The sequence below is a fragment of the Lygodium microphyllum genome, chromosome 9 (assembly GCF_053477565.2).
Source record: "Lygodium microphyllum isolate KBCC chromosome 9, Lygodium_microphyllum_v1.1.10, whole genome shotgun sequence".
NCBI lineage: Eukaryota > Viridiplantae > Streptophyta > Polypodiopsida > Schizaeales > Lygodiaceae > Lygodium > Lygodium microphyllum.
The window spans coordinates 122816382-122839699 of NC_141143.1; the positions used below are offsets into that span (position 1 = coordinate 122816382).

At 41.7% G+C, this 23318-nt stretch overlaps 1 protein-coding gene across 12 annotated transcripts in view; it reads left to right on the top strand.

The window, feature by feature from the left end:
- The window catches only part of LOC148031522 (phospholipid--sterol O-acyltransferase-like), a 110126-nt gene extending 87146 nt beyond the window's left edge, over nucleotides 1–22980 (top strand). For 2 of the 12 annotated variants that reach the window (XM_087685047.1, XM_087685051.1), the window contains exons 14-15: nucleotides 14827–14911; nucleotides 16862–21063. In XM_087685047.1, coding sequence (XP_087541173.1) covers nucleotides 14827–14911; nucleotides 16862–16958 — 182 coding nt within the window. In that variant the 3' untranslated portion in view covers nucleotides 16959–21063. The other 10 variants (XR_015691911.1, XR_015691908.1, XR_015691909.1 and 7 more) reach the window with 10 other exon arrangements.
- Nucleotides 22981–23318: the final 338 nt, after the last annotated feature.

Consider the following 23318-nt stretch of genomic DNA (forward strand, 5'->3'; position numbering starts at 1 on the left):
GTAAGAGTGGATGTCAAATATGCAGACTGATCTACCGAAAGAGCATCCAACTCATATAACCCATGACACAGAGAACCTGTCAAGACCAATGTCATGTGTTCCTTGTCACGGACCATGCAACAGTCATCATCAAAGGTGACCTGCAAACCACAACGTGCCATAGAAGAAATGGAAAGCAGATTCTTCTTAATGCCAGGCACATACAAAGCATCCTGTAGGCGGAGAATAGAGCCATCAATGGCTGTAAGCTGAATCTCCCCAATACCACAAACAGGGTATGATGCATTATTAGCACACTGAACAGACTTCCCAACGGGAGGTGCACCAAGAGAAGCAAACAAATCTCTACGAGATGTGATATGCTGTGAAGCACCACTGTCAAAGAACCAAGTGTCAGCATCTTCTGTAGAGCTAAATGCTCTATCAGCCCAAGAGACATCATAACTGCAAGTGTAAAAACAATAGTCCCTGTCTGCAACAAAGGACGCGGACTCACTAGCAGTGGAAGGAGCTGCAGAAACAGACATCCCTGACTCCTTCTTCTTCTCTTTGGCGATGCGCTTCCTGCACTCAGTGATGTAGTGGCCAGGCTTCTTGCAGTAATGGCATTTTCCTTTCTTGGCTTGCGTGCCCCCCTGTTTCTGACTTGTCTGTGAAGTGTTACTACTACCAGAACTCTGCGAAGCATTTTTCCCTTGGCTGTTTTTACCCTTCTGCCTTGACATAAAAGCCTGCTCAGAGGCTATACCATCCACACCACTGTTCCGTCTAGTTTGTTCCTCCTCTAGAAGCAAACTGACAAGCTGAATGAAAGTGATGGGCTCTTTCGAAATCCTCATAGTGAGGTTCAAGGCAGTATGAAAAGCCAAGTAAGAGGGAGGCAGTGAATTCAATGTCGTAGAAATCAGCTGCGCATCTGAGTAGTACTCATCCACATTCATGAGTTGCTCCCGCAAGTCCTGAATTTTGTTGAGATGATCCTGCATAGAATCACCCTCATTCATCTTTAGAGTTTCTAGCTCTTTCTTCAAGAAAGAGATGCGAGTCTCATTCTTTCCTGCAAACATCTGCTCCAATATCAACCAAGCCTCTTGTGAAGAAGCTGCTGAACGAATATGAGGAATGATAGAACGCTGAACTGCCAATGCAATCAGCGACATAGCCTGTGCATCCCGTGTATCCCAAGTTTTCTGAGCTGCAGTTCTTGGGGGAAGTGGCTGAGCGGGGTGAGGTGGAGGGGGTTGAGGTTGCCCTCTTGCACGTCCTCCTGGAGGAGGAGTAGCGGGAGCCACAACTCCCGGTCGTGCTTCCTCTCCACTGACATAATCCCACAAATTTTTTGCCACTAATACATTCTTCATCATAAAAGACCAAAGGGAATAATTATTCCCATCCAATCGGTCTTCCTTGGACACATAGGTGAATACATCTCCTCCCTGATTTGCCATTATTTCCCAAAAGGCAATTGAGCAATGTCAATGCAGTACGGGCTGGAAATCTGCAAATTTCCAGAAATTGCAGCAAACACAAGTCTGCAATTAATGTGCAAAGGGTACTCTGTCACAAAAAAACTGTCACTGATGCACGCTTTCCAAGGTGCAATTAGTGCTCAGCAGCACTAAAACATCAAAAGCCCCAAAATTTTCTGCCCAAAATTTCTGTCACAAATGTCTGTTACAAAAGCCCCAAAATGTGCATTCAATGTGTCACAGACAGACACAGCACGTTTCCCAATGCTGAAAACTGAACCTGCTGTTCAGCACGTTTCCCAATGCTGAACCTGAACCTGTTGCACGAACTCCTGTGTAACAGAAAAGTGCAGAATGTTACCTCTGCGTGTTGACGACGGGCACGATTCCCGAGGTAATGACTGCTGGGTACAGTCGGGCTGACGCACAGGTACAGGCGTGCAGGATGGCGCGTCAGGACACAGGCGGCACGTCAGGGCACCAGTGGCGGGACAGGGCGTCAGATGGCGGGCAGACGGGAGCAGCTCGTCTGGCGGGACAGGGCGTCAGAAGGCGAAGTGGGCAGGACGTTGACTGGCGGGCCAACGTAGAAGGCAGCGACGTGGACAGGGCAGGCGACGTGGACAGGGCAGGCGACGGGCTGCTGACGTGGAGTTTTAAAAACGGTGACAGGCGGGCTGTTGTCAGACTTGCGGGCTGACGAGGACTGCACTGTTGGACAGCGCGCTGGCATACGTCAGCGCCTGCAGCTGACGTGACGAGACTGATGTCAGACGTGGACCTGGTGCTGCTCGCGAGCTGCTGACGGACGACTACGACTGTTGACGGGCAGGACTGAGCTGCAAGTGACGTGGCTGCTGACGAAGGTACAGGCTGCACGTGCTGTACCAGACAGGTACTGACGAGCTGTCAGTGCTGACGCAAGTCCTCGGGAACCGAACAGAGCTGCTGACCAGCTCTGATACCAAATGTCAGATGGGAGAGGATCGAGGTGCAGCTGAAGTGCAGTAGACAGTGTGAGAGTGAGAGACAGAGTTGAGCACGATACCCAATGCAATAGTACTGAATAGAGTGTAAGCTGAAAGTACAAATGATAACCCTTATACCTTAGGGTTGTAAGGGACTGTTCACACCCGAACACAGTAAGTGCCCGTAAGTGTGCACCACAAGCACATACAAAATAGTACACATAATCTGGGGGAAAAAACCTCTCCTACCGAGAGTAAAAAGTGCCCCAGTGTCCTAGTGATCACCCGCACACTCCCATATGAGCGTAGGCGTAAGTAAGGTGTGTGAGATACCCAACACTTATATCGAGGACCCATGAGAAGCTTCGATGGGAGGAGCTTTGCCTCGCTTTTGTTGCAAGTTTGGGAGGGGGGAAGAAGGGAAGTCAAAGGGTAAAAGACATTTGCCCACCCGATTACTCTCAAGAAAAGATTACGGATGCTCCTCTGTGAGCGTAGGCGTGAGTCAAACCCAACAAACCGAAGTGTGGACAAATCTTGCTTCTTTGTATCATCAAAAGACATTTGCCACTACAGATCACTGATACTCCTCTGTGAGCGTATGCGTGAGTCAAACCCAACAAATGGAACTGTGGACAAATCTTGCTTCTTTGTATCATCAAAAGACATTTGCCCACACCCGATTACTCTCAAGAAAAGATTACGGATGCTTGTTGTTGATGATTCTCCTTCCACGAAGGATCATATTCACAGATTGGAGGATATGAGGAATGAGCTTGCATCCCTTGGCAGGATGATCTCTTCAAAGGATATAGCTATGATTCTTTTGACTCAACTGCCATCTCCCTAGTTTGATGTCTTCTACACACCAGCCTTCTTACATCAAGGACCCATGAGAAGCTTCTATGGGAGGAGCTTTGCCCCACTTGTTTTGAAGCATGACGAGCATGTCAAAGAGTTTGCCAATGGATCCACCTCCACCAAAGCTTTTGTTGCAAGTTCAGGAGGAGGGGGAAGAAGAAGGGAAGTCAAAGGGTAAAAGACATTTTCCCACCCAATTACTCTTAAGAAAAGATTACGGATACTCCTGTGTGAGCGTAGGCGTGAGTCAAACCCAACAAACAAAAGTGTGGACGAATCTTGCTTCTTTGTATCATCAAAAGACATTTGCCACTACAAATCACTGATACTCCTCTGTGAGCGTATACGTGAGTCAAACCCAACAAACGGAACTGTGGACAAATCTTGCTTCTTTGTATCATCAAAAGACATTTGCCCACCCGATTACTCTCAAGAAAAGATTACGGATGCTTTTTGTTGATGATTCTCCTTCCATGAAGGATCATATTCATAGGTTGGAGGATATGAGGGATGAGCTTGCATCCCTTGGCAAGATGATCTCTTCAAAGGATATAGCTGTGATTCTTTTGACTCAACTGCCATCTCCCTAGTTTTATGTCTTCTACACACCAGCCTTCTTACATCAAGGACCCATGAGAAGCTTCTATGGGAGGAGCTTTGCCCCACTTGTTTTGGAGCATGACGAGCATGCCAAAGAGGTTGCCAATGGATCCACCTCCACCAAAGCTTTTGTTGCAAGTTCGGGAGGGGGGGGAAGAAGAAGGGAAGTCAAAGGGTAAAAGACATTTGCCCACCCGATTATTCTCAAGAAAAGATTATGGATGCTCCTCTATGAGCGTAGGTGTGAGTCAAACCCAACAAACGGAAGTGTGGACAAATCTTGCTTCTTTGTATTAGCAAAAGACATTTGCCACTACAGATCACTGATACTCCTCTGTGAGCGTAGGCGTGAGTCAAACCCAACAAACGGAACTATGGACAAATCTTGCTTCTTTGTATCTCAAAAGATATTTCACCATCCGATTACTCTCAAGAAAAGATTATGGATACTTGTTGCTGATGATTCTCCTTCCACGAAGGATCATATTCACAGGTTGGAGGATATGAGGGATGAGCTTGCATCCCTTGCAGGATGATCTCTTCAAAGGATATAGCTATGATTCTTTTGACTCAACTGCCATCTCCCTGGTTTGATGTCTTCTTGTAAATGCCCCGAACAACGTAGTATGCTTAACAATTATGATATTCGCTTGTTTTCGAGATTTAATATAAAAGAGAATGAACACTTAAGGCTGAAAATGAAAATTACTCACAAAATTACAGCCATGAAAAATGTAAAAGTAATGGAGACAAGATTGAGGGTTGAAGATGCGCAACCCCCCCCCGAAGGAATGTATTTCTGCTTAACCCAAGTCCCTTAGGGAAGAGCTCAGTTACAATCAACCTAAGAGTGAGGAGAAGTAATTCTCACTCTCACAAGATCATGCAAAGATGTACAAGCACACATGCATTATCTATTATGCAATGATAAGAACTGATTTCTTTACAGTATGAGAGAATAAAGAGGGAAAATCAGCCTTTCTCCATCGTTGAACAGTAGTACATGGATAGGGCTTGCTTCTTGTTGCTAAAATGGAAGAAAGAGCTTGAGAAGGAGGTGCTGTAATGAATTTACAGGCTTGCTGTCCTGTAAAACAGCAGTGATAGAAGAGGGAATATGGAGGAATTTGATAATGGAGAAGTGGGGGATGATGATGGGGATGGATGGGGCCAGTTTCTGGCTATCTGTGGGTACTGTACATGAGTTTACAGCAAAGAAAAATGATGCTGAATAAAGAAAAACGAGCTCTTATTTATAGGAGAGGGAAGAGCTAGTACAAAAGGGGAAAGTGGAGTAGCACAAGACAAGTGTCCAGCCACATGTCATGAGATGTGACAAGTGGTGGGACACTTGGAAACTTGTGTGACAAGTGTCTTGGCACTTGTTTATTCTCTATGGCCTTCCTTTTTGGACTGAATACTGTCAAGAATAGAAACAACCAAATTTAGTAAGCACAGTCAGAGTACAAAACTTATTATTTAGAGAATGACATCCCTATTTTTTAGGACTAGCATTTTTAGGCTAATTCGAGGCTCCTAAAATTTAGGGACCTCCTAAAATTTAGGGATCTCCTAAAATTTAGGGACCCCCCCCCCAATATGGGTGTCATATGAAAGCTTTTTCCGTGTACGTCGCAAAAACGGTATCAGAATCTTCATGTGACTTTCCTATGCAAAGAAATGTGCATTTCAAGCTTTCAACCCACACATGCACATTATACAAGTATTTCATGATCATGCCATCTTGTTGATTGTAACTGTCTGTTCTAGTGGATCTAGCCCACACTTCAAGGCGTCAATCTTTTATGTGTGCGAGTCTAACCCTGATATGCGTGAGTTCTGGTCACAGGTGCCCAATCGGGCCATATAGGTGGAAGTGTGAACTATCTTTTCTCTAACCCACCGTGTGGGTCCACCATAACCTGTGACCACTCATCAGTTGGGTGGCCAGCTCCAAAGCACTTTTCTTTATATCTAATTAGTGCAAAGGAAATAAATTTAATAAATCATTATATAGACAAATTAATAAAAAATGATACAAATTCTGTTTCTATAGAGTTGTGACAGCCCTCTGGCTTTTATTCAGTTGTCCTCAGCTGAAAAGCTTCTTGATATGGCTGAAGAATGTTTGGGTACTCCTCCATGAATTTTTCATCTACCCACTGTGCATCTATTGTCGGTAGATTCTTGAATTTTAGTAAGAATTTTCGTGTCACAAGGCCACTTCTCGTGGTTTGATCCTTGTGAAACAAAATCTGTTTAGGTTCCAAGAGTTGCTCTGTTTCTTCAACTTCTGGGGGATCTTCAGTAATGGGTTCCTTCGGTTTTGGTCCTATGTAAGGTTTTAGCAAACTTACATGAAAAGCATTGTGTATTTTCCAATGAGCAGGAAGCTCAAGTCGATAAGAAACTTCATTTATTTTCTCAATCACTTTGAAGGGTCCAAAGTATCTACTGGAGAGCTTTGGAAAAGATGAATTTTGATCGGAACCTTGTTTGAGCCTGCTTTTATCAAACTTTAGCAAGACATATTGACCTTTTTCAAAAGCCAAAGGTCTTCTTCATTTATCTGCTTGCTTCTTTTGTCGCTCTTAGGTAACTTTGATAGTGGCTCGAACTTGATCCATTGCGGTTTTTTAAATCTGAAGCAAACTCATCAGCAGCAAAAATCTTATCATTTAGTGCGAATAATTGGAGGAATCACTTTACCCTGTACTATTTCATTTGGAGCTTTCCCTGTGGATGAGTGCACTGTATTGTTGTAAGCAAACTCCAATAATGGAAGATATTTCTCCCATTGTGACTTATGTTCACTAACATAAGCTTTCAACATATCCAAAAGAGTGAGATTCATCACCTCTGTTTGGCCGTCAGTTTGAGGATGACAAGAAGGCATACCATGTAATCTGAAGATATGTTGAATGAAAAGTCTTGCAGCTTGTGCGGATTTCAATGTTTTATGACATGGAATAAAATGTGATTGTTTACTGAATCTATCAATTATGACCCAAATCATATCATGACCTTGAGGTGTTCTTGGAATACCTGAGATGAAATCCATTGTGATAGATTCCCATGGATCTTTGGGCACTGGAAGAGGTTGCAACAATCCTGGAATCTTCTGCCTATCATACTTGGATTTTTGGCATACCAAACAAGCCTTAATGAAGTTATGTGTATCTCTTCGTAATGTTGGCCAATAAAAGTAGCGCTCAATTGCACTTAGAGTGGCTGCCCTCCCTCTATGCCCTGCATAAGGGGGTTCATGACTTTCTTTAAGTACCTTTTGTCGAACAGGAAGAGTGACACAAAGGCGATTGTTCATAAGAAGGTAACCGTCTTTGATGGAATAATCTGAATGAGAACCTCCTTGCTGTAAATTCGACCAAATTGCTGCAAAATCAGTATCTTCATCATAAGTATTCTTCATCGTTTGAAAATCTTCATGATGAGCCACTGTAATAGTTGCAATGCGAGGCACTCTAGAAAGTGCATCAGCAACTACATTTTGTTTCCCTGGAGTGTACATAATTTGAAAATGAAACATAGACAAGAAATTTTTCCGTCTTGCATGTTTCTCCTGCAAATGCTTTTGAGTCTTGAAATACTTCAAGCTTTGATGATCAGTTTTAATAAGGAATTCATTGCCTAAAAGATAATGTTTCCATATCTTTAAAGCATGAACCACTGCTAAGAGCTCCTTTTCATAAATGTCATACCTTTTCTCCACATCATTTAGACGGCGGCTTTCAAAGGCTACGGCATGGCCTTCTTGATTTAGCACTGCACCAATACAATCACCGCAAGCATCTGCTTCCACCACAAATGGTTTTACCTGATCTGGAATGATAAGAATAGGTCCAAAAGTAAGAGTTGTTTTCAGCCTTGTGAAGGCTACCTTCTCTTTTTACTTCCATTAAAAAGAGATCTTCTTCTTTGTAAGGTCATGAAGTGGAGAAGCCATATGTGCAAAATGCTTGATGAAGCGGCGGTAATAAGAGCATAAGCCAAGAAACGATCGCACCTCATGTACATCATGAAGATAAGGCCATTCTTGGATTATCCTGATCTTTTCAGGATCCATCTGAATCCCTTCAGAAGAGATGACATGCCCAAGGTAATTTATTTTATGCATGAAAAATTCACTCTTTTTACCATTTACCAAGAGTTGATTTTGTTGAAGTAATTGTAGAACAATTTCCAAGTGTTGATGATGCTCCTCTTCATTCTTGCTAAAGACAAGAATATCATCAAAGAAAGTACCGACATATTGTCGATGCTCTCTAAAGATGCGCTCCATCATTCGATTAAAGGTGGCTGGTGCATTGGTTAATCCGAAAGGAACCACCAAGAATTCATAAAGACCGTATGAAGTGCAGAAAGCAGTTTTGTGTACATCTTGTGGTATTACCCTAATTTGATGATAACCACTCTTTAGATCAATGCGGCTGAAAACCTTTGAGCCTCCTAGACGATCCACAATGTCGTCAATTCTGGGAATAGGAAACTGATTCTTCACAGTGATTTTGTTGAGGGCTCGATAATCAATGCACGTCCTGAATGTGCCATCTTTCTTTTGAACAAGAAGAACCGGTGAACAAAATGGTGAGCTACTTGGCCTAATTAGCCCACGGTTGAGTAGGTCTTTGACTTGCTTTCTGATTTCTTCTTGTTGAGGATGACTCACATGGTATGGTGCTATATTAGGAGGAGAATTGCCCGGGATAATATCAATATGATGGTCTTCTGGCCTTTCTAGGGGAAGCTGATAAGGAAGATATTCCGAAAAACAATCTTTATACTTTTCCAAGAGCTAAAGTCGCTCTTGGTTTTCAGCATTCATATTATCTTTTACATCAGTGACATAAAGCAAACAACATCGAACACAATCCTTAATTGCTCTAGAGACTTGCATATGGCTTACCATAGGTATGGTGTCTCCAGAAACTCCAGCTTGGATCTCGTACTTCTTGCCTTTATTGGTGAGTTCTACCTTCTTTTTCTGAGAGAAGATGGTTGAATCTACTCTATGATTCCACGGCATGCCAAGAATCACATCGCAACCATCAAGATCTCCGATACAGAAGGTATCTTCGTTACTGTAGCCTTGAATTTGAAACTTGAGCTTGCCAATGTAGGGTATCACAGTCTTCACTGTGTCACCTTCATCAGCATTTAAAGCTTGGCGAACTTCTGTCAGAGTGTCCATCTCTTCATTCTTTAATCCAAGCTCTTTAGCTAATTGCAAGGAAATGATATTTTCATTCGCCCCAAGATCTATCAAGAATAGTGCTTGCTTACCTTGCAACTGTCCCCAAGCTTTTAATAATTTGCGCATCTCTGGAGTGTGAGTTGTGTTTGCAACTACATCACTGATAGCATTAATTTTCACTGGCGACTTAGGCTTGTTGTCAGAAACCTTGCTTTGTCCCTTGTTTGGACATTGCTTCGCTATGTGGCATGTTTGTCCACATTTAAAGCACTTCCCTTCTTTCATGAAGCGTTGCTTTTCTTCTTCGGAAAGTTGCTTTGCTTGTGGGTATAGATTGGAGCGAAATTGAGGAGCATTAGGAGGTGCATAGGGCTTCATCTTCTTTTGATTTAATGGCTGCTTTTGCCGCTGTTTTTGTCCTTCATTTGGGGCTGAATACTCCTCATCATCAGCTACTCTCTTCTTATCATTCTTTTGGAATGATTTGTTGCCATTGTGCTCCATTTCCCATGTCTCAGCATGGTCAATGAGTTCCCTGAGACTAGAACAATGATAATGATTAAGAGCAGTATGAAGTTTAAAATGCAAACCTCCTTGAAACTTCCTAAGCTTTTCCGAACTGCTAATCTTCTTGAAATGTTGGACCTTCAAAAGTAGCTCCCAAAATCTCTTGGTATAGTCACCAAGTGACTCATTTTTCCTTTGCCAAAGCCGATCCCATTCCATTTTTACATCTCTTTTGAAATGAATAGGAAGAAATTGGCTTTGTATCATGCGAACAAAGGACCGCCATGATTTTGGGGCAGCATGATCATATTCCAACCCCGTCCACCAAGTATGGGCTAAGTCGGTTAAATGTAAAGCTGCAAACTTAATCTTTTCTTTTTCTTTATACTTGTCACGACCATACAAAATTTGAAATTGACGAATAAACTTCAGAGAAGATCAGGATTTCGGAAACCATCATATATACTGAACTTGATCTTCTTTTCAAGTTGAGATAGTGACTTAGTCTTCTTCTTCTTCTTATGCCTTCGTCCATGCCCGGATCTTGAGGTTGAAGATAATGAAGTGCTTGATGGGGATGAAGATGGAGACGAGGGTGAAGAATGTCGACGCCTTTGACGATGATGAGGTCTTCCACGAGAAGAGTGTGACTCTTCATCACTAGAAGAGGGTCCATCAGAGTAGGCGCCAGATGACTTTGAAGAAGAGGATGAGCTTCGACGCGATCTCTTTCTTTGTCTTGAAGTAGAATCGGAGTGCCTCTTAGAAGTAGTTGGACTTCGATCGGCTCCTTTCATTGGTATGGCTTTGTCTCCTTGAAGCAGATGGGCTTTTTTCCTTGAATTCTTTGGGATTCTCAACTTTTTCTAGTTTGAGAAGTTGGTCACGAATTTGCTGATTCTCCTCTCTAAGACTTTGAATGGCTTGAAGGATAGCACTCGACTGATCCATTGAGACTCTTAAGAAAAAAAATATGCTCAAGCACTCGATGCAAGGGCTGAAAACAAACAAACTTATAATTGTAAGCACTACCAGTGTTGGGGTGAGAACCGAGCCAAAGCTCTGATACCACTGTAAACGCCCCGAACAACGTAGTATGCTTAACAATTATGATATTCGCTTGTTTTCGAGATTTAATATAAACGAGAATGAATACTTAAAGCTGAAAATGAAAATTACTCACAAAATTACAGCCATGAAAAATGTAAAAGTAATGGAGACAAGATTGAGGGTTGAAGATGGGCAACCCCCCTCCACCCCCCCCGAAGGAATGTATTTCTGCTCAACCCAAGTCCCTTAGGGAAGAGCTCAGTTACAATCAACCTAAGAGTGAGGAGAAGTAATTCTCACTCTCACAAGATCATGCAAAGATGTACAAACACACATGCATTATCTATTATGCAATGATAAGAACTGATTTCTTTACAGTATGAGAGAAGAAAGAGGGAAAATCAGCCTTTCTCCATCGTTGAACAGTAGTACATGGATAGGGCTTGCTTCTTGTTGCTAAAATGGAAGAAAGAGCTTGAGAAGGAGGTGCTGTAATGAATTTACAGGCTTGCTGTCCTGTAAAACAGCAGTGATAGAAGAGGGAATATGGAGGAATTTGATAATGGAGAAGTGGGGGATGATGATGGGGATGGATGGGGCCAGTTTCTGGCTATCTGTGGGTGTTGTACATGAGTTTACAGCAAAGAAAAATGATGCTGAATAAAGAAAAACGAGCTCTTATTTATAGGAGAGGGAAGAGCTAGTACAAAAGGGGAAAGTGGAGTAGCACAAGACAAGTGTCCAGCCACATGTCATGAGATGTGACAAGTGGTGGGACACTTGGAAACTTGTGTGACAAGTGTCTTGGCACTTGTTTCTTCTCTATGGCCTTCCTTTTTGGGTTGAATACTGTCAAGAATAGAAACAACCAAATTTAGTAAGCACAGTCAGAGTACAGAACTTACTATTTTTAGAATGACATCCCTATTTTTTAGGACTAGCATTTTTAGGCTAATTCGAGGCTCCTAAAATTTAGGAACCTCCTAAAATTTAGGGACCCCCCCAATATGGGTGTCATATGAAAGCTTTTTCCGTGTACATCGCAAAAACGGTATCAGAATCTTCATGTGACTTTCCTATGCAAAGAAATGTGCATTTCAAGCTTTCAGCCCACACATGCACATTATACAAGCATTTCATGATCATGCCATCTTGTTGATTGTAATTGTCTGTTCTAGTGGATCTAGCCCACACTTCAAGGCATCAATCTTTTCTGTGTGCGAGTCTAACCCTAATATGCGTGAGTTCTGGTCACAAGCGCCCAATCGGGCCATATAGGTGGAAGTGTGAACTATCTTTTCTCTAACCCACCGCGTGGGTCCACCATAACCTGTGACCTCTCATCAGTGGTGACCAGCTTGGAGATACTGCAGCAGGTAGTAGGATGCCAAAGTGGGGCAGAGGCTAGGAGCTAGGATACTGATACAACAACCCCCCAGGATTGGTCAGCCCCTCCTCACCAAGAGCTCATGCAGCCAAGACATAGGTGGGCAGCATAGTTTTCACCAAGGGAAGATGTGGTAGTTGGATCCCCACATAGCTTGGTTAGACATGCAACTGTGGCACCTTTAGATCTGGAAGGGTAGGCCTCTACATGAATTGGACTGCGACCCAGGAGAGTGGTCGGCCTCAGCAATCACTCAAAAAATTAGTGAGCTTCTTTGCTTTCACAACTTGGATTGGACAACACATCTTGATGCAAAATGACATGGATTGGGCCCCATCACACAACAAACATTGGGCAGAGCATAGTATCACGGATGCTTTCCACACACCTTCTAGTGATGCCTAAGGGATAGTTGGTGGCTGAGGAGAGTCTCCTACTTCCTTTGGCTTGTAGTTCATGGGGGTCTACCAGTCAATAGGGTAGAGGGGCAAGTAGATGAACACAGCCTAGTAATAGAACATTGTCTCAAAACTAGCAGGGGCTAATAATTAAGCAAATGCAAATCCTTTACAACAAAACTGCTTGTTTTGCCATTGGAGCTTGTGTGCTTTAAACACTATCTTTGCTTGACTTCAATAAGAAGGCTAAAATTTTTACATGTGTTTCAAAAATGTGCTGCATTGATGCACCGAATGCTAATTGTAAGCATAGAAAATTTTTTTCTTGATGGGTTTTCAGTAGGCAATCATTTGTAGAGGGAGAAAGCACAAATTTTTCATACCCATTAAGAGATTGAAGCACCGTTTCTTGTTTGTTCAACTAGTGGCCCCTCTATCCTAGTTGGTTAGCTCAAATGCAGTAGGATGGAGTCTGCAAGCACTGTCCATTGTAGCACACAGAGACTTCAAAGCACTACCAATGGTCATGGGAGGCAGCACAGCTGGCATGGGGAGGTCTCTATGGTTTACTTCGTCAAGCAGTATCTCCTGGGGGGGCCTTTGCCAGGAGTCAATTAGCCAGGCTGCCACCTAGTTGGTTAGCTCGGATGCAACAGGATGGAGTTTGCAACAAGCACTGTCCATTCTAGTGCCTGGAGACTTCAAAGCGCTGCCTATGGTCACGTGAGGCAGTACGACTGGCATGGGGTGTGTATTGTTTACTTCGTCAAGCAGTATCTCCTAGGGGGCCTTTTTCTGGGATTCAATTAGCCAGGGCCACCACTTACTTTATGAGGCAGAGGTGCAGGATACAATCAAAGCACATCTGGAAGGCACACTGCCAGATGATTCTCAGCAGTGAGAGCCCTTTGGTGTATGCTACCTTGGCAAAACATTAGTCATCCATTGTCCACTCACTCCATGGTGTTGGGAGCAGCTACAGGGAGACACTTGACACCAGCAGGAGCTTTAGCAGCAGTGTCTTCACACTTGGCTGGCCATGGCCTATTTTTCAGGATGGCCACCCTCGGTGGTGCTATAGTCGTGCTCCATGGCTTCTATTTCCTTCCCAAACCGCCCTGAGAAGCTTGTATATATGAGTGTGTTCTTTATCGATGTCCTTTACTACTCCAAACAAGTAGTTCCTAACCACTTGTCTTAGAAGATGTGCATACCAATAGCAAGGGCTGAATAGGTGAAACTCTGCCCTAGAGGTAGCTTCCCTTAGTGCATAGTTGCCAAGAAACCTGTTTCATTAGGTTAGGAAACTTGTTCCATACTGGAATGTTTCATAAACAAATGAAGCACCTATTTTAAACTTTCAAAAAAAGCCCTAAACTAAATGCATTCATTTGACATGCTAACATGGATATTGATTGTATTGGAGGAATTTTGTTTCAGTTATTGTCCATGGTACATGTATATAATGGTGGCTACTTCTATTGCAAGAGTTAGTGTTCATCATGGAAAATGGACCATGATGCATGTAACTATTGATGATATCTGAAGGCTCATTTGCATTGTGTAGAATTATGGATGAGTATTTGCTATGTTACATGAGTCATCATAAAGTCTCACACTTCTGTCTAATCTCTAATGAACTTGTTTGTAACATTTTATGAAACTCATCTAAAACCTATGACCTGTTTTATACCTCCTATTTCAGAAACCCCTGGTGTGCCTTAGTGTCATGCTTGACCAAGGGCAAAGTGATGGTCATGAAGAAGAGCACAATTTCAGGTTGCTGGGGGTATTCTTGCCTAGATGCCTCAAGATCTGGCTATAATATGAGAGCATCCTCATTAGAGTTGGTGAAAGGTAGAACATCTGACAGTCCACTTCCTATCTCTCTCTCCAGTGTGCTGTCTGTGTATTGGAGGAGCCCCAAGCGGTGCTATGACTGGAGCAAGAATTCTCTGAGCTGAAGACACTGCATCCTCTCTCTACCAGGAGTTGAGGAAGAGGTTGCTGAACTTGTTTCTTATTGTCAATAGTCAACCTCAGCAAAGATTTCCTCCCAAGTGCTGATTGGGGACTCTTCGGGGCTGGAAGCTGCCCCATCATTCCAGGAGCGCCTTACTCTTTGCAGTCTCTCTTGCTAGTCTTCTAACATCCTTGCAACTATTGGATCCATGTTCTTCTTCCTCTATTACCATCTTTCCCCCTGTTGTGAGGATTTTTGTTCATTCCAGCTTTCATCACCAATTGATTGCTAGCACCTACTAGTGTAGATTGTTGGTTTCAAAACAATGATTCACTTGATTGTAAGACCTGCAATTATGTGAACATTCAAATTTATTTGCACTGAATAGACTTTTTTTTTCTGGTATTGCAGCCATAAGATATCCAATCAGGGATGACGATTGCCATTGGGACTATTCAAGAGCCAAGTGTGCCATTCCAGAGTACTGCGAGTACAGGTTTGTTATTCTTTCTGCATTGTTACTAGCAATCACTGGACATTAGAAGTTGTGTGCTCTAAATTTGTGGTTCTTTAATTTTGAGCAGTATAACGTGTAATTTGTCATTTTTATATGGACACTCATAGTAGGCCTGTCTTGAGTAGGACTATTCTGTTTTGAGCTCTATAATTTAGAGGTTCCATACCTACTCCTGTACATGCTTTCTGCGTAAGTATGCCTAATTTGCATATACGCTGCATATTACATGAGCAGCATTTTCCTCCACGGTTCTTTACCTTTGGAAGGGTATTTAAAAATTCATAGAATTTCGGGTGGCCCTCAAAAATTGGACAATAATGAATGATATCTTATCCCTGAACTCTCCACCATTTTACTGTGCATCAGGGAGCGGCACAGTTCTAAAATTTCCTGAAAGATTCATGGCCTCCTGAACTTCTATCATATATTTGCTTAACAGTCATGATTGAGAAGGGTACAACCACAAGATGCTGCTCTTTTGATTTATGTAAGGAATTGCAAATGTCAGCTTTTTGGAGCATGATGCAGGAGCCCTTATGTTTTATACTTGAAAGGGTACATTGCATGTGAGATGAGGTTTACGATTGAAACAGGGAAATGTACCATTTTGAATATTTCATTGTTCTTGTTGATGCAATCAGTGTGCCTCTAACAGGTATAGTTAGATGCTAAATAATATTATACTGGGAACACAACATCTAAGGAAGGAGTTCTTTTTCATGTGCCATGAGCTACTTGTACAGACACTTTCAGCCACTTCTACTATCTAGAACCTGCATGCAGTTCCCGTCTTGCAGTTAAGATAGTGTGCTTACAGTGTCTTTTAGCCCACAGTCTATGTCTGCCTGTGCACAGCATTTTCTGCCTCTTAACTCATAGCAGGTCATCATGGCCACTGCTTTTGCTCATGCATTGTTTGATTGCACATTTCATGGCAGTTCTCAATATACATTTGTTTGGCATGTATGATCTGCATGGGCTACTTTATTGCAGTATTGGGCAGCTTCAGTTAAGTGTGGCTGTTTTGGTCAGCATTTCTGTTTCCGCTATTTTCCTACTAGCGTCTCCACAGCCTACAGTAATAGGGGTGTCCCTTAATTCATGGTTACCAGCTCAGTGAGGTTCATCCCTGCTCCAAATCAGGGGAATGTTGCCAGATAACTTGTTAGGTGGATTAGAATGTGCCTTCATTCCATTTGTTTGCCGTCTCTATACAGCAACAGGAAATTACAATTCCTCCAAGCCCGCCGTCCCCATTCCCTACTCCCAATACGCTATCTGCCTTCATTCCACTTGTTTCATTCCTCAAAGCCTGTCCTTATTCCCTATTCCTATACGCTGTCTGCTTTGCATCCCATGTGACTATGACTCGTATAGAAGGGAGGCCCACAATCTCCTACAACACTTGCTCTCTTTAAGTTTTCAATTCTCTTTGCCGAAAACGAGGTAGTTCTCTGTTTTACAAAGTCAATAGGCTCACTGGAAAGACCCCACTTTAAACCGCTTTCATCTGTAATACCCATGCATGTCACTCACTTCCCCATCTAGACTACATACCCCCAGAGAATCGTTACAATCTAAACAAAATGTGCTGGGCAATCCTTCAATGAACAAGCATCTTGTTTCAGGAGAAGCCCCATTCGTCGTGCATATTTATTTCTGCCTGTTCCTTCCCGGAGGAGAAGACTAACTTTTCCATTGCAATTTTCCATTGAGGAATACATTTTCCAACGAAGACTTCTATGACAAGATGGGAATATGTTGGCTCTTCTCACTTCATTTTTTGGTATTTTTTTCTTAGATCTCCCCATCTCTGTCTTACGTTCTCTTCCCCCTTCTCTTCTTTCCCACTTCTCTTCTCATTCAAGGAGTCATGCTGTGGTATGAGCAGTCAGACTAAGTGTACTGTCATTTTTAAACAAACTGCAGTGTAAGCGGATACATACATTGGAGACCAAATTGTACTGGAGATCATACTGCCTGTAAATGTACATCCCTTTCAAAGGATAACCGACAAAGACACTAAAACGTTTTAGGCATCCTGCATACACGGTGAACTTTCTTTGCCTTCCCTCTTGCTCCAACTATCCCTTGGTTGGACAATGCTGCTGTCTAGCAATGAAACGGTGTGCTATTTACATGCACTAAAGATATTTAAACAAATGCTTGATGGTTGGCTACCTGACTAACAAATACTATTGGACCAAGCTGATTGTAGCAGACATAGGGTTAGGGTTCAACTGGGGGCCTGACTTCTTGAACGCTCGGGGGATGCTCTAAGCTGTAGGAGGGTTGGAAGCACCGATCAATTCACGAAAAAGATGAGTGGATGAGCATGTTTAAAAGGTAAACTTAGGGCTCGATCTTTTCCTGTATATGTGAGGAGAGATTGTTGAAAATTCATTTGTTAATCCTTTACTCTTTTTGAAGGTGCTTGCATGAGATCCAAGCACCTGTTACAGATTGCTAATTCACCATTTCATCTCCAATCTGCCTCGAAGTCATGAGCTCCTTTGTTGACTGGGGATTGCTATGTTTATGCAGCCCAGCCCTGCACTATTCTGTTGTTGACTTGCACCAACTAACTTACGCCAGTTGATTTTCTCACCTGTTGGACCGCACTGGTAGGCCCAAGGCCCCCACAAGTCGCTAACACTTGAATGAAGGAAGCAAGACACTGCCTCCATGAATAGTAGGAAGAGCTAAGGGCAACCCTGTTGGACTGATCGCTGCAGTCAAAACTGTGCACCATCTCTCTCCCCTATGATCATGTGGCTATTGGTCAGCTGTTTTGTGCAGTGCAAAGACACTGGTGATCCAGTGCTCAGAGAAGCCCAACCGTACCATGGTGCCCTCCAAGAAATCCTGGTCGACCCTTTCATAGGACTTCTCGAAATCCAAGAGGAGCACAACGACCCTCTGGCTACTGTGCTGGGCCAGCTCTATAGCCTCGAAGAAGGTGAAGATATTGTCTGGGATTCTCCGATCTTGGAGAAAGCCTGTCTATGTATCATGAATGATATGAGGGAGAAGAGAACAGTCCAATGTCAACTGCCAATCACAATAAAGTGATTGACCGCCATTGGGTCAGGTCCAAACGAGAGAAGACGGACTAGACCCCCAGGGCCCAAACAGACAGCATGGCATCCGACCTGAGTGGGAAAGCTCATGGAATACTCATAGCAAGGGATCCTACCAGCTCCTGGTAGGTGAAGAAAAAAGCCTTGGATAGCGTATCTCTTTTGGGCACTTCTACCTGTCGTATAACTGGTAAGCGCGGAATATCTCCTGCTCAGAGAGGGGTGAGAAGTGACCATCCCATCCTCTCTGTCACTAAGGATGGGGTGCGGTCCCACACCTACTGCCTGCAAAGGAGTACCGCAAGCTGAGACCGCCTTCTGCTGAACAAGCTATAAGTACAACTCAATGGTGAGTCCCATCACCTCTTCATGGTAGGATCTCACTCTCCCGTACTGCTCACGCAGGCTGTGGATCTGTCCCTTGAAGTGCAAGGTCGGTGCTCTTGGAAGAACTCTGTGCATATGGCATCCCCTGTTTGCGCCTAGAATGTGACTGCGGTGGTGTGGAAAGACAACTTCGTCCTCCTGTTCTCCAAGCTCGCAAGAGCTGTCCATGCCCTTGGCTCCTCGGCATGGAGGGCGTGGTCATAGGCCATCTAGCCACCATGCAAAAACCATATGCACATATAAAAAGAAAACCAAAAGAGTTGCATTGCAACTAGTGGTGAAATGAAACTTGCTAAAGCTCCCGGACAGTCTATGTGTTGCACCATTTTGCACAAGGAGTGATTGAAGTCATGTGCATGACATCCCATATAAGCTATGAAGATGTGCATAAAGGGATCGGCGGCAATAGGTGCGTAAATGTGAACTTTGGTAAGCCTACAACTATATCTAGTGCACATGTAATCTGAAAAAACGCAAGTTTCAATTGTCCCTATAAGATGCCAACACCTAGTGATGGTAATTAGGTCTAACATTGCATAATCCCATGGTTAACAATATCAAATCTTGTTAACCAATAGTAAGGCAAGATTTTACGCCATGTAGATGAATGGCATCATAGTGTATTCTTTTGACCTCATATGTACACCATATCATGATAAAGTTGTACCTAACCAATCAGAAAATAAAACAATGAAAGAAGCTACTACATAATGTTTAAGAAAGACTAAGGCTTAGTATTAATGAATTATGTTTTTCCTTTTTTTAAAACTACATATTTTTAACTATCAATGAAAAACACATGGAATTTAATCCAAAATTTGAAATAACTTGTACAAATCTTTCATCATAATGGATTCATTACCCAACATCGGCCTAATCATTTTTCAAGTTTGTTGAAATTGCATCAACCCCATGAGAACAATCCCAAGAGCTTATAATTGAAAAATGACTCAAATTAAACATTTCAAGTGACTTATCATTGTACAAAATATCAAAATTCTGTAGACATATTATCTCATAAGATCATTTTCTAAATGAATGCAGAAATAGAAGAAGTTACTAACACAACACTGTCCTTTAGATTAGTTGGGCTTTATTAATTCACAAAGAATTGTGTAGAGATTGCTAGTATGTTCTATTATTTTTGTTCGAACCAAGAAGCATATGTTTGTTGTAGCAAGCAATCAAAGAGAAATCCAAAGGATCTTTGAGAATAAATTAGTCCCATAATGTTTTTTGCATTTGTACTCAATTAGCTTGAGGCTTTCCCAACTCAATTTGTTGTCCCAAGCATTCCATGACATGACAACAAGCATTGCAAGAACATTAGCACTAAGAACATGCTTGAATTCAAAGGTTCCTACCCTTGATAGCCAATGTGTGTTGCAATGGTGGGGTTGTAAATAGGCCAAAGTTTTGCAATCCGTTTGATGAAAGTTCTCAAAAGTCAAGTTAGTAAACTAAGTTTTGTTGTTATGAGCATTTAGCAAACAAATTTGACCGTTTATGAGATAAAAGAATGAGAAAAAAACATTGTTGCAACTTCTCCAAATTCTTTGTATCCATTACGAGTTCCTTTGGCTTCAAACTTGTGTTTAGAAAGAGATGTATGCCTATTGCAATGTTGTAGGTCCTAAATAGGCCATCTTTTTGCAATCCATTTGATGTAAGTTTTCAAAGCTCAAGCTAGTATACTAAGTTTTGTTGCTATGAGTAGTTAGATAGCAAATTTGACAATCATTATGATAGAGAAATAAGAAGAAATCACTGTGACAACTTCTTGGAGCTTCTCCCTATCCATTGCTCCTTCCTTTAGCTTCAAACTTTCGTATTTAAAAAGAGAGGAAGAGCTTTGCCAAGAGAATGATCTTATAAAGGGTGAGACCTAGAGATCTAAATAGAATTTCATGCCACAAAAAAATCCATTAAATGATACTTAATTCAACAATGATCTTTCACATGGTGCCATGGTGTGCCCATGTGCTATACCATGGTGTGCCCATGTGCCCATGTGCTATACCATGTCACATTCCTACCATTTGATACCTAGCCAAAATAATAATGTTCAAGTAGGTGGGTATAATGGCTTGTCTCAATTTTTTTACATCATGATCATAAACGTGCAATTTGTTTCATTTGAGCATGGGAGAGCTTGTGAAAACGAGATATACTTATACTTGACCTTCTATATTAGAATTGTCATATTTTTTTTGGATGAGACATCAAATCTCGAAGTCATAGATTTGTGCATTTGGTGATATACCTATGGACGTACTATTTTGGGTGCACTAGGAGTGAATTCAAGTCTATAAATAGACATGGCTCTATTGCTAAGATGTGTAGAAATGGATGAGGCCCTATTGCTACAATATTGGCTCCACACCATAGTGTAGCCGAACGAGCCACTGTAGTTACATATTGGATTATAAGTATAGATCAAAGCTAACTTGCCATAAGGCTTGCACCCTACCTTGTCAAAGCCGCATGACAGTCTTTACTCCATCTATAACTCTTCCACATTACCTTAACTAACTTTGCATCTCCCTTTTAAGGTTTTCCCCTAAGCTCTAGTAATTGTTACCTTTATTAGGAATTGAGCTCTCCTCAAGCAAGCAATACTCACATGCTTGTCATACACACTTGTTAATACTAATTTTGTACATGTATTGGTAGGTCTCAAGGATGATTATGGAAGGGTGTCAAAGTTGGTAGAGGCTAGCCCCATTAGTAGGTAAGTGATTTGTGTGACTTTTACTAAAGGAATTTTGATAAAATATTCCTTTATTAGGAAAATAAAAAATCAATTACCTCATTGAGGTATTTTAATATCATGTGTCGATGAGTATATTAGTAGCTTGAACTTTCAAAACACCCTTGGTACTCTTATACATGTTAGCTTGAGAGAACTCTTGTACAAATTAATTTCCCAATCTAAGCAAATGTTTAGTTTATTGTAGTTGACAGCAATGTGCTCACAAATAAAACGCTATGAATATCCTTTATCAATCTCAAATAGTTAAGGCTAAGCCAATAAACATAGCAAAAACTCTTCACCTCCAAAAAGCAAACTTGTAAAAAGTAATGGTAGAGTTGGAGATTGAGTTCGAAAATTATTCAAAACCTTCAAGTCCATTCAAATCAACACAAATGATGATTCCAAACCTTGTAGAGATACAAAAATTTACTCTTTGAGAGATGTGCGGCTCTTCAAAAGATGTTCACTTAAGTCAATGTGGGTAATCGTAGGATACTCTTGATCAAGAAAAATGAAAATTAAGGTAGCTTGAGTGATTCCTATTTGCGACAAACATATTGCCAATCCAAAATGATAATGAAAGCAGCTCAAGCACGATTAAGAGCTTTGGTGGGTGGCATGTGTAACTAAAGTTCATACTCAGGCAAGGAAACCCATACCTATCTAGCAATTGGGCAAGAAATAATGTGATAACAAGAGTCACGTCGTGTGGTTTAGAATACACATCTAGAATTGGAGATCTTGGGACATTGTAGCATATCCCCTATGGGGAGACCCTCAATAAGAAGCCTTCATAAAAAAAGCTTTCTCCTAGTAAGCATAGACTGAGCTCAACAACTAGAGCAATCAATACACCACTTAGGTTTGCTATCTCAAGAAGACTAAACTTTATTTCCTTTCTCAATCACCCATATCTTATCTTCAACCATCTCATGCTAAACATGATTGGCTAATCATTTTAAGAAATCATCCAAGTGCATGCAAGCCCAACTTGACCATGAGAATGTTTCTTTTGATATACCTAGAGATCCATCTATCGATTGAGTTATGTAGGACCTTCAGATTGTTTCTCATTTTAAGATTATCATGTCTTAGTAGGTCTACAATACACCATCATATGCTATTCGTTTTTCTCAATCATTTATAAGCTATCTACAAAGACATTTTAGTGGATAAGCATACAAAAATACTTACTTAGCTTTAACAAAAAACAACAAAGGTGGAATTGGAAGATTTTGAATAACTTATCATTTTATGGCATTTTGGCATAGAAAAGGGTTTTACATCCTTCTCAAATTCACTTGATCTAAACATTTTTGCAGGTATCTTTTTGGTGATGTTCATCTTGGGCAAAGTTGTAGGTTACGATTGTCAAAAATGGGAGATTTGTTGCAAAAGTATATTTGATCATATGTCCTTATCAACCTCCTAGAGGTGGTAATTTCTTATTTTCCACCATCAATCAATATGATGAAGCTACCAATTTGAACCATTAGCAGAGAGCCAATCGTTTTGTGAAATATGCTTGCTTGTGTTGGCTTCAAAAAGATTGTACATCATGATGCCACCAAGAAGAGGAAGTGACATAAATATTATATCTAGCTCTTGAAGCTCTGTGTGTATGTTGGGGAGGGGGGGATTTATAGACTTCTTTCTCAAGGTGGTTCATGAGCTCTCACTTTTAGTGTTATTTCTACCAATCAATATGGCTTAGTTACTATCAATTCATCCAATCATCTAATAGCCCTTTCTTTATGCAATCAATAGTTTGTAATAGTCATAAGTGCTTTGGCCTTTCTACCTACAAGGATACTTTTCTTGTTTCATGCTCTTTCTTTTTTCTAGCAAATAATTGAGATATGGACCTCCTCTCTCTCTCTCTCTCTCTCTCTCTCTCTCTCTCTCTCTCTCTCTCTCTCTCTCTCTCTCTCTCTCTCTCTCTCTCTCTCTCTCTCTCTCTCTCTCTCTCTCTCTCTCTCTCTCTCTCTCTCTCTCTCTCTCTCTCTCTCTCTCTCTCTCTCTCTCTCTCTCTCTCTCTCTCAATAGCTAATTGTATTGATTACTTAATATAGATTGTGCAAGAGTCATATAATGACTAAGTATTAGGAGAAAGTGATTGAAGAGATAACAACATCCTAGGGAGCTAGACCATTCCTTGTAAGAA